Raw genomic sequence first — 12,424 nt, 5'->3', positions numbered from 1 at the left:
CAGTTCTGACTTTGACTTATTAAAGCAAACAATTCAATAAATAGACCAAAACATGAAATTGTTTTGATGTGACTATTTTAGGCAGATTTATCTTATCTATTATTGTTAATTTGAAGAAATCACACCACATTTTGTGACCAAATTATGCAAAAATGCCACAAAATCCAAGAGGTTTAAAGACTAGTTCATGGCACTGTAAGTACAAGTCATGGCAATAGTAAGACCTGATATACATAAACAGCTGGAGGTACCTGATATGAATAAGTACACAATATAAATCATATACAGTACATAATAGGTCAGATATGTAACATGTCAGGCCATTAAAGTAGACGGAAGAAAACACTTAAAGTAGGATAAGTACAGGTGTTATTACTGATGGCTCTGTTCTAATCAAGTGTTGCAGTACGTCACGGCAGCGTGATAGTGCAACCTTTGCCAGTTATGGTAACAAGTCAAAATATTTAATTAATATGTCATTTTCATGTGCCTATCTTTTCTTCTCTCAGTTTTAATGGCCTGACTTATTATAGCACATTTCTGAATATATTTAATCGGTTTGTGGTTTGCTTGTCATATATTTTTTAAAGTTGGTAACTTTGTTTCTTTAACCATCAGAACATGTGTACTTGTGCAGCTGTACTGAACACCATACAAAGCGAAGAAATCAGAAAAGAATAATTGTGAGCTATTTGGCATTATTTTGTTCTGCTTAATGTTATAATTTTCACTTTTTCCACTAACAGCAATTTATCTTAAAGTCCTCACATTTAGTCACAATGACGGAAAAATCAAATCTAACACATAACTTTTCCTTTCTGAAAAGTGACTCACTATTTTAGGTTACAAACCAAGTTCACTAATGCAGTGGAGGTTTATTAGTATTGACATATCCAAAATGTGTTAAGCACAGTGTTGTCCAACAACAGGAAACAAATCAAGTGAAGTGAAAACTGAAATGGCGACAGTGAGAGAAACAGTGAGACGGGGGAGATTAGTGTAGCGTCTTGAGCATGGACTTTACATCCAGACGCCTGTTGATTATAAAGCGTCTTCCCCTTGTCTGATATGAGCAGGAAGAAGGCTACACGAGCACTGTTTCCCCTCTCAGCCATGATGGGGATAATAAATGCTTTGTGTTGTGACAAAGCCTGCTCTGTGTCGGGCTGAAGTATACATACCTCCACTATTATCATCAATCTGAAATAATGATATATCACCACAAACAGTGATCTTCATGTAATTTAACCTTTTCTCAAGGCCTGCAATTTGCAGTTTTTTTTCTTCAAATGAACTATGCAGAGGGAGGTGAGTGGGTAGTTTGCTCTTTCTCAGGGATATAATATCTCAAAGTACCTTAAGGAGCCTTGCAGTGTATGTGGAACTCCTCAGACCAGCTCAGTGACATACTTGTCCTTGTTCTGCTGTTGGATATCTTTCTCCAATCGTACAGTCAGTGACCAGGAATGCACTGTGTAGGACAGTGAAACTGACGCTAAACCCCAGGTATGATCCATTAATCTTTGGAGCTTTCTAAAGACATGACAGGAAGTAAGTTGTGGGTGGTTACCTCATCACAGCGATGCGCTCACCTCTTTCTCTCTCATCTTTATCAGAGACCTTTTTCACACAAGACATTATGGCGTTACACAGCAGGAAAAAACACATGTTTTATAAATCAAATGAATAAATCGTTAATGATGTGAGTAACACGTGCTTTTCCTACTGTTGCAAGTCTCTCTACAGGCTTTTTGAGCATGTGTATATACTGTATTTATAAGTATTTTCTTTTTCTATGCATATGTATGCTATGTAAGTTTTCCCTGTTTCTTGTTCTACAGTTTGTTTTTGTCAAGCACTTTTACAGTTAAAACTTGACACGTGTGGAATTACTAACACAGTATGGACATTATTTTACCAATGTCGAAAAAATATAATAATTTACAAATAACCCTTATTTTTTACCTGTTACTGCTCTAGAATCACACTAAATCTCCCTCTGACCACACAAACCCATTTATTTTGGCCGTTTAGGCCTCCCCCCTCCCCCGAGATCAATAAGGTTCAGTGCTGAGCCGGGCACAAGCACATGATATTGCAAGGCCTTCTGAACAGCTCAACCGTCTCTGGTGTTTGCTGTGGCCTGAGTGCAATATAAAACCTTTTGCATCTTCTGTCTGAAATCCTGAGCTGTTTCTGTGTATAATGCAAGCTGTGAGTAATTACAGGTGTGTGTGATAAAACTATGCGAGCAAAATAACTGTCATTCTTTCACACTATACAGAATAAACACAGGTAGGGCCACCAGGAAACACAACAAATTATAGTATCTTACATTTTACTCTCTAACCACAAGGTGTATTGATAAAACTGATATAAATCAAAGATATACATTCTCTCTCGCTGTCTCTGATGTGAAGCTGTGTAGCAGACTGTTTCAGAATTAAAGGAGTTGCAGCCTTAGTAATCCCAAGGGAATTATCTATCACAGTTCAACAATCACTATCTCAGAGAGGTCTTCCTGGAGGTTTTTGGAGAGAGATGCCACCAAGGGGTTTGATGAAGAACTGAAAGTCACTGAGCAGAAAAACAGATTCAGTCATTACAGTCATTATGAAATACTACCTCTTTACATGAGGTTTTGCCGCCATCTTGTGGTGTCTCATTAAGTAACGCTGTAGCTTTGGAGTATTATTTAAAATTATACCAAGCTTTGGCTAAGTATTATTTAGGGATGTTCGCCTTCATTTGACAGTGGAGTTTTACCAGAGAGTTGAGAGGTAACTGGAAATAAGACAAAAGAGGGGGTTGTGTGACCTGGTGCAACAAGTTGTGGAAGAAGTACTAAAGGAAGTAAAAGTACTGATAAGACAGTGTAAAAGTACTCCTGCATTTAAAACCATACTTACGTTAAAGTACATAAGCAGCATCAAAATATACTTTAAAATCTACATAACAGTACTCAGAGACATTAGTTATATTGCAGCTAGTAAGAATGGAGCTATGTACTGTATTTATATTTTTAAAATCTGCCAGGTATCTTATTAGAATACACAGTCATTATGTGTTATTGATTGATTGATTGATTGATTGGTTTTATGAGACAAATTTATTATAAGATATGATGCAGCTTTGCACCTTACTTTAAAAAAATAGTTTTTATTTATATTTTATTTATTTTGTAATTAGTACTGTCAAAAAAATTTAGTTAAGTAAAAAGTACCATATTGGCTTGATTGAATATATTTAGTTACATTCCACCACTGCAAGTGCAGCTATCACAAAACTAATGAAGTAATTGGGACATATTGTGATTTATTGAGGAATTTTCTAATCCATTTAATTTATTATACAGGTAAGTCAAAAGTTATATTAAGTTACAATATAAACGGGCCTGACTCAGTTTAAAAACTGGTTTCCAGCAAGTTCCTGTTCTGCAGAAACGTAAGAAAATGAAACGTAGTTCCAGCAAATCGAGACAGAAACATTTGTACAGGACATCGACATGGACTAAACAGAAATGGACGACTAAAACAACATTAAAGTTAAGGTATATGAGGACGGAAACATTTCTTCAGGACTTCAGCATGGGCTGCACAAATACAGACAGTACAAACAAGACTTGGACAATACATGAGCAATCAATGTGTGCAAGTGGAACTGTATGCCTTTTTGAAATATGTGATGGATGATAGTGTTCTGACATGATGTTGATTGGCATTCCAAATTTTGGTGTATGTAAAGAAAAAGGATTTCTGACCATAGATGTTTTTGTATGGCAGAACTAGAATGAGTGCCTGTGAGACTTAGTGAGGTGTACTGGTCTCATGTTGTGTGTTGGGAGAAGTGCAGTAAGTGCTAATAGTAGGCTACATGCAATTGATGAGTAGCCGAAACATGCAATAGGTGTGGAAAAGCAAAAACAAATACTTTTCATTTCAAAGGAAAGAAGACAATCATGCAAAAATAAAAAGAATGCATCAGGCTCAGATGAGCTGAAAACCCTTTAGTAGGTAAAGGAAAATAAACTCCCTGTGCGTGGGTTTTTTATTTTAAACAGACAGCTGTTGTGTGTGTGTGTGTTGTGCTGTTCCTGATGAGTTTTACTCACACTCACTGCCTTTTCTCCCACTGGGCTGCAGGGAGGCCAGCTGTGGGGGATGAGATGAGAGCCATGCTGTGTGTATGGAAATAGTTATGGCCAAGGAAGGACGACTTCATAGGCTGCCTGTCTAACACACCAGGTTTACATTCTCATGCACCACGCACAACAGAGACGTGTATTATCAATCATATCTATATTTACAGTACTTACTGCTGACATTGCCACCAATGTAGCTTGAATGTCTGACACTGCAACCTGGTTTAAGGCGAAATGCCGTTGTACGTTATCAGCACAAACATGGATGCATGCCATGTTTGTTAAATGTGTGGCCCAGTCAGTCGCATCAGGCAAATGGGAAATTAACGGGGACCTAAGTGTGGCCCTTGTGGTATACCATGGGCCTTCATCTCTCAACTTCAACGGGGAAACATACCAAGAAGAAAGGTACAAAACCAGTGAGTGGAGGGGAGTAAAAGTGGGTTTTTTTGAAGTATAAACCCAATTATATTGAAGTATAAACCTCATGTATTGAAGTATCTTTGTTGTATTGGTTTCCATTTCATGCTACTGTGCACTACATTTCAGAGGGAAAACCTTGTGCCCTTTACTACATTTATACAGCTGTAGTTACTGGTTAACACACTTTTGATTTTACATACATTTTTCTACCACTAGTCTCCATCTGCACTTTTACTTAGCCTATGTTTTATGTTTGTATTTTAACTTTCTGGCATTGCTACTATCAACTAAATGATCTGAATCCACGACTTGCACAGTGTTAATAGATTTAATTCCCTTCTCCACCAAAACGCTTACTATGTGGCTTTTAAATGTTTAGCGCCAGTGGTATAATAAAAGAAAATCACGCTGCGTGTGAGATAGCCTCTCTCTACTTATTAGAGCTAGTATTGTTATTAATATTAATAAATTAGATTCACATGAGGCAGAGAGAAGGGGGCGTGATCTTTACGCACAGTTACATGCGCACATAAGGAGCGACTATAGCAGACATAAAAGTTAGGAGATTACTATGCAGCTATTTGATTGGTCTAATTTGACACGATTACCCAAAATCTGTTTCCTCAGCCCTGCTGTGTGATTTTGCTACGTGATCGCAGTCTCGCCCCTCCTTGTTTTTGTGGTTAAAGGGTGCAGCAGCACCCACCCACCCCGCTCCCTCTCTCTGTATTTTGCACGGAAATGCGCTCGGAGAGCGGCAACGCATAGCATGACAAGGAAGGAAGTGTAAAGACAAGACAAACTCCGTCTCATCGGAATGAGCTCTTACAGGAATCCCTTCCACAGGCTCGGGGCGCTGAACACGTGAGAAGAAAAAGGCTGCAGCACAAGTCGGACATCATCCCTGCGGTAAGAAGACTTGAAAAAAGTTTACATTCCATGTCCATCATCGAGCTGAGAAGCTGTTGACAGGGACGTGAATCAGACAAAAGAGGAAAAGGACGAAGGGAGGTAGCTGTAGAGAATAAGAGCAAGCGCTCAAAAACAGAGGGAGAGCAGGGGCCCAGGAGGAGAGGATGGAGGCTCTGGTTCCTTTGCTGAAGAGTCACCCAGGCCCCTCAGTGCTGGTATTTACACTGATGTTCAGGGTGGTCCACCGGTTGCTGCAAAGGCTGCCTGTGCCCAAAGTGGTGAGGCAGGATGACTTCAGTACCTGGAAGTGGAAGAACCTCTCCGTCTCAGTGGTGCACTCTCTGCTGACTGGGACATGGGCCCTGACCTGGTAAGTTTCCATCCAGATATCCGTCTATTCACCCTTCTATCCATCCATCCATCCACCCACACTGGGACTCCATTGTCTATTCACAGTCCACATGATGTGTTATGGGGCTGTGTGTATGTGTGAGTGCAGCAGTGACAGTCTGTGGCAGCCTGGAAAAGAAGTCAACGTCAAGTTCAGCAGGGTGAGGGTAAGGCCGGGGGAGAGAATGGCATTTTTAAGTGGGGAGGGAAATACCACTGTACAGTATGAGCTGCATAAAACTGTAATCGCTATTTGCTTGTACTTGTGAACTTGTACTTGAGTGAGAATTTTTAAAAGAAATCTATTTCTTCGGCCTCACATGCGGCCAACTGCCAGCCACAGCTTGCAGATACATCAACTGGAAAAACCTGCTGGCTTAACAATTCTTTGAAAAGCATCAGGAGAAACTTTTTTTTGGGCGGGGACCATTGTGACTCAGCTTTTAACACAACGAAGAGGGACATGTTTCTAAGGTTGTCTGCACTCAGGCTTATGTAACTATACATTCAAGGACCACGTGAATTAGCAACAATTGAGAGAAAGTTAGTTTCCACATTCAAAAGTAGTTTTAGTGCCAAGGAAACATGTGAATCAGTGCACTGCTTTACCAGTCACATTAGGGTTATAGGTCATTTCTTTACAATAAGTCAGCCATGGTGTGTTTATACAAGGAGGAGACACACGCAGCCCTTTGCTTTTTGAGGTGTGCCCCCTTCGCCAGCAGCAGTAAGAAGTGACAAAGAATAATGCAAAATCAGAGGAAAAAAAGTCCTAGAATTGTATAAATAATGGTATTTATAAAGACACAGATAGAAGCCAGAAAGGAAATTGATGAAACATTAACATCACTATTTCTCCACCTACTAAAACGAGGGATCTATCTACTGGTCAAAGGTTTAACAAAGGCAGAACACCTGATGAGTTGTGTATGTCTGATTGAAGCCAATAGATCTATTCATAACATGTGTCTCTCTCCAGTGTGGCGGTTTGGCCCGAGATGTTGAGCAACATTTACTCTTACAACACCCCCTTGTCCTACCTGCTTGTCTGCATCTCAACAGGTGAGTGAACTCAATGCATCATGGGAAACAAACACATTTTAGTAAACAACTTTCCAGTTTTTGGAATGAATGAAAAGTTTAATAAACATGTGTTTGTGGACTTTTCTACATATTTTCAGTGGAAAGAGAAAGGATCTCCGTTGTAGTGTTTAATGTAGGGCCTCAACCAAGGATTACTTTCATTTAGAGCCGCAAAAGAATAATCGATTAGGTTCCAACTATTTTATTCATCGCCAACTATTTTAATAATTGATTAATTCCTTGGGTACAAATTCTCGGCTTCCAGCTAGTTAAATGTGAATACATGATAGTTTCTTCTCTTTGACAGTAAACTGAATATCTTTGAGTTGTGGACAAAACAAGACATTTGAGAACTTTATCTTGGACTTTGGGGAACACTGAATCGCATTTTTCACCATTTTCATTTTGTAGACCTTACAACTAATTGATTAAAAGAGGAAATGATAAAATGATTATTATTAGTTGCAGCCCTATTTTCATTATTGCTTATTTTTTTCATTAATCTATACATAGTTTTGATTAAAATGTCAGAAAAGTGTTAAAAGCGCTTAAATTATAACTTCATACAACCCAAGGTTGTGTCTTTATATACCTTTTTCTGCAACTAACATTCCAAAACCCAAATATATATCATGTAGATGTGCTTAAAAACAGTCCAAAACTCAAATACATATAATGTATTTGTGCTTAAAAACAGTCTAAAACTAAAATATATATCAAACATTTGTGCTTAAAAACAGTCCAAAACCCAAATATATATCATGTATTTGTGCTTAAAAAAATGACAAAAATTATTATTTGATTATCAAAATAGTTGCAAACTCATTTTCTGTCAATCTTTTCATCAACTGATCGTTGCAGCTCTTGTTTACTGCATTAGAGATAGTCGTGGGTGATGTGGTGAATTACGGCATTTTGTCGTCCATCGTTGAATTGAGCCTTGAATTTATCTTGGGGGCGTAGACCGCACCTTTCCAGTTGTTGCCTCTTGTCTCAGACCAGACGAATGGGCATCTCCTCTATATCACCACTGACACCAAGGATAAAACACAGAGGAGTCTGTGGTCTAGTTAAGCTGTACTGCAGGAGGTTAAGTCCCTTATGTGTTACCACGAAGACACAAATCTGTAGAGATCAGCCCTGTGGAGACCAACCGCAAACAGCAGCTAGCTCCACTGAGGCCAACCAGGCCAGATACTGGAGGTCATGTTTTGCAGGAACTGGTTGTGTGTATCATTAGCAGCTAAATAGGGTATACACACTTTAATATCAGGGGTTATGCTTTGAATTGTTTAGTTGGTGTCTTCTAACAATAATGACGAAGAGAGACTTTTAACTTCTGTCAGATCAGTTAAGCAAACATTGACTTTTTTTTATCAGGGACAACACACACTAATAATACATAAAAGTAAAATGTGCCAGAATGCACCTGTTGGCTATTGCACATCCACTTTCCCTGGACTGGTGGTAAGAAGACCCCTAACAAGAGATGAAACCATTAAGCTATCAATAATACAGACATATTTGGCCCTAAACAATAAAAGTGGATTATGCTAATGCTAAAATACAACAACATAAAAACAAGAACTGTTAATGTCTCTTGAACAACAACAAGTGCCTCAAGGGAAGTCTTGCATTATAGATAAATAGATAGATAGATAGATAGATAGATAGATAGATAGATAGATAGATAGATAGATAGATACTTTATTCATCCCAAAGGAAATTTCAGGCATCCAGTAGCTTAGACAACCATAACACAACAAACACATACACACAAACATATATTACACATACTGTACATAAGAATAAAAATCACTCACAGAAATGCAAAGACCATCATCAGGGAAGGTACTATTTATTTTAATTTAATTAAATGTATTAATTCAGGACAATGCACCTTGATGAACAAGCACAGCGGTACATGTAAATGTGCCAGATTGTAGCCCAAGGGCTGATTTCCATCTGTAGTCCGTAGACTGTAGACTGTGTGCAATGATGATAGTGCAAAAGTAAACAGTGCAGGGATTGAAGAGTGCAGTAGATCATAATTAAATATCAACTACAACTATGAAATATTAACATAATTACTTATACACTGACGGATTGAAGAGTAAGAACAACATATCACAGGTAATAAGTTATTAGATGTAAGATGGAGATGTTATGTACAGTCCAGATTGTGTAGCCTATAAGACAATAGACAAAGTGACATGATGGGGGGCTGAGAGGGACAGGCTCACACTGAAAAGTCAATTTCTCCTCTCACCCTTCTGACTTATTGAAAATCTCAGATATAATGTAGATATTTAGATTCACGTCATGATATAAGTACTTTATGGCAAAAAGTCAATGTTTGCATTTCTACCTTACAAAAATGACAAAATTAAAAGCTGCTGTTATTTTGATCTAAACAGGTTAAACATGTTGGGAACATGTTTAGCATCCCCGTGTATATTATTTATATTATATATGTGTTGTGTGTATGTCTTGAAGCTTAAATTGCTACTTTTGATCATGAATTACTTGTAATTACAATGTATCGGTTTTTATAGTGGAGTACATTAAAACAATAAAACAACACACTCACTGTGGTTGGAAATTGTTTACAGTTCCTGCTGCACTTAACCTAAAATCTGAGTGTATAAATGTAAAAGATAAAAATGTTTATCATTCTCAAACTCATCCACTTCCTGTCCTCTTCCTCTCATACCAGTGACAGAGAGAGTTTCATTTTCTCTGCCCTCTCAGGATACTTTGTGCAGGATGCAGGTGATATTATCCTGACAGGACATGCAAAAGCATCATGGGAATTCCTAGTCCATCATGTGGTGGTAAGACAACATGCCACGTTTTCTTTTCTTGTCTTTTTGAATACAATTAAGGTTGCATTTAAGGTTCAGAAAAGATAGTTATAGATGACATTAAGAGGATTTAACAGGTTTCACGTGTGTGTTTATAAGACTGACAGAGAAGAAGAAGAGAAAGTAAAGTTATTTTGTTGATTTGATTTTAGCTCTAGTTTCTAAATGTCATATGACAAAATAAAAACGTTGGTTGTGTTGTAAGAAATATGCTCATCCTGTGTTACACATTAAGCCTTAACAATTTGTTGCATATGCTGCTATTGATTTATACTGTATACCATCTAATTAATAATGTATCCAAAGAACAAACAGACCCAGATCAGGAAATAAGTATTGACACATTCTGCCCAACATATTAGTTTTTTTGTTTCTTTTTTCTTTTGGCTTCTTCACTAGAATTTAGACTCAACTTCTAAAGTTTGAACTTTTTTTTTCATGCATGAAGTTTTTGTGAAAGTTTAGGATTTGCTTACAATATGCCTTAAATGAAAAAAGTAACCACTAAAAGCAAGGGAAATGCAAATAAAGACAAATATAACTTGAACACAGTAGAGTAGCTCTAAAAACACCTCCATATCCCTGTGTGTGTCTTTCCCCAGGTGATCTCGTGTTTCCTGTACTCCCTCTACACTGAGTTGTATGTAGCTGGCGCTGTAATCGCTCTCTTTGTAGAGGTCAACAGTGTTACCCTCCACCTGAGGCTGTTGATGAAGCTGGCGGGAGCTCAGTTTTCGTCCATGTACCACATCAACAAAGTGGTCAACATCCTTACCTACATCACGTTCCGCATGGGCACCCAGGCCTACCTCACCTGGTACATCATCCACAACTACGCCTGGCTGACTAATGGTTTATTCTTCCTCATCTCCATGATAGTGATGAATATTATGATCCTGGTTTATTTCTACCGCCTGCTCCGTGCAGACTTCTTTCCCCGGAGTAAGAAATCTGTGGGATACAACGGGACGTATAACAGCAACTCCAAAAAGTTTCCCTGTGATTGACTGGGGAAGGTTTACATGCTCATAGGCTATTGTGTTGTTATTTAGGTTGGGAGTTTACACATTTTGTCTTTTTCAAACAATCCTTTGTTGTGTCTTATTGCCAAAGAAGTCCTCCCAAAACCCTCCCCCCCACCCACCCCCAAAAAAACAAGATGCAGTCTTGTTCAGAAATGTTGAAAAATTCAGAAATGTAGCACTTTTACTATATATATATATATATATATATATATATATTTTAAAATTATTTTTTATGCATCGTGTAACGAAATAGGTTAACATTTTGGGATTTATGTTAGTTAGTTGCTTTCTTGGAAAGAATTAGCTAAGACAATTGATATCACTTTCATGTCTGTGCTGAAGCTACACCAGCAGCCAGTTAGCTTAGCATATAGAATAGAAACAGGGGGAAACAGCTAGCCTAGCTAGCTAAAAATCCACCCATTAAACCACAACTTGTCTCATTACACTTTGGTTTATGTAGAAATGAAACAAACAATACACGTGTTAAATAGTGAGCTTTAGAGGTGCTGGTAGGCAGATTTGGTGCAGAGCCAAGCCTCGTTTCCAGTCTAACTGGTAATGGCTGTAACCTTATATCTGGAGAACAGACATGAGTGGTATCAATCGTTTCATCAAACTCTCAACAACAGATTACAAAAAGCATACTCCCGTCAATGTCAAACTATAAATTGTACTATCATGTAACCTCAAAGGAGTAGGTAGACATTTTGGGAAATACGCCTTTTCACTTTCTTGATTGATACCACTCTCATGTCTGTAGGCTAAACGTGAAGCTGCAGCCAACAGACAGTTAGCTTAGCTTAGCATAAGACTTGAAACAGGAGGGAACAGCTAAACTCTCTCTGTACAGAGGTAAACCACAAGATATTACGTGTTGATTTGTGAGATACAGAGGTACTATGTTGTTTTGTCTTTGGACAGAGCCAGGCAGTAGCATTTTTTCTCACGGGCGAAGCGGGCATTCACCCGGGGCGGCATTTTTCATAACCCATGGGGGCGGCACGAGGAGGCTTCTAAAAGAAATCCTCAAAGTGGTTTTGTACTGTAATATGTGTCATTTCTCTGTGTGGGGAATTGTCAAATTGCAGCCCCCTGCAGCTGCAGGCGCCCGGCTTGCTGGGAAGATCCCTTGCACAGTGCTGTGTGAGAAGGGGAAATGTGAGGGGGGAGTGGGGGACAGTTCACCTCTTGGTCAATCGGGTTGCTGCATAGGCACCGATACCGTGGGTGCTTAGTATTAGAGGAGCAAGCTGATTGCGATTATATGTCAGTATCTCCAATCCTATCTGTATTTGTGAGAAGTGGCGCAGTCCTGAGTTGAAACATAGAGTTCATAGGTGTGTGTGTCCGTATTGGCCACTGTCCATTTCCTAAGGTTCTGAAATCCAAACACTTTGACTACTTTTTCTTAAAGGGCAATTGCCGTGAGCACCCACGAAGGAAAGGGGGGGGGGTGAACGTGAGCCTCCTAGGGCTTTGTCACTGCTCGATGTGAGTCAAGTGCAGATGTGAGTTGCGCATGCGTCACTTTGCAACAAGTAATCTACAGTATGCTAACGAGAGACTTGTGTAATGTCAATACA

The 12,424-nt window shown here is 38.7% G+C and overlaps 1 protein-coding gene across 1 annotated transcript; it reads left to right on the top strand.

The window, feature by feature from the left end:
- Window positions 1-5,237: 5,237 nt before the first annotated feature.
- On the top strand, window positions 5,238-10,892 carry tlcd1 (TLC domain containing 1). Its single transcript, XM_034867395.1, has 4 exons — window positions 5,238-5,846; window positions 6,846-6,928; window positions 9,701-9,783; window positions 10,416-10,892. Exons 1-4 carry the CDS (start codon window positions 5,641-5,643, stop codon window positions 10,818-10,820), a joined length of 777 nt encoding a protein of 258 aa, XP_034723286.1. The 5' UTR covers window positions 5,238-5,640; the 3' UTR covers window positions 10,821-10,892.
- The last annotated feature ends 1,532 nt before the right edge of the window (window positions 10,893-12,424 follow it).

The sequence above is a fragment of the Etheostoma cragini genome, chromosome 3, assembly GCF_013103735.1.
Source record: "Etheostoma cragini isolate CJK2018 chromosome 3, CSU_Ecrag_1.0, whole genome shotgun sequence".
NCBI classification, from domain to species: Eukaryota; Metazoa; Chordata; class Actinopteri; order Perciformes; family Percidae; genus Etheostoma; species Etheostoma cragini.
This window is presented reverse-complemented; position numbering and strand designations above follow the sequence as displayed.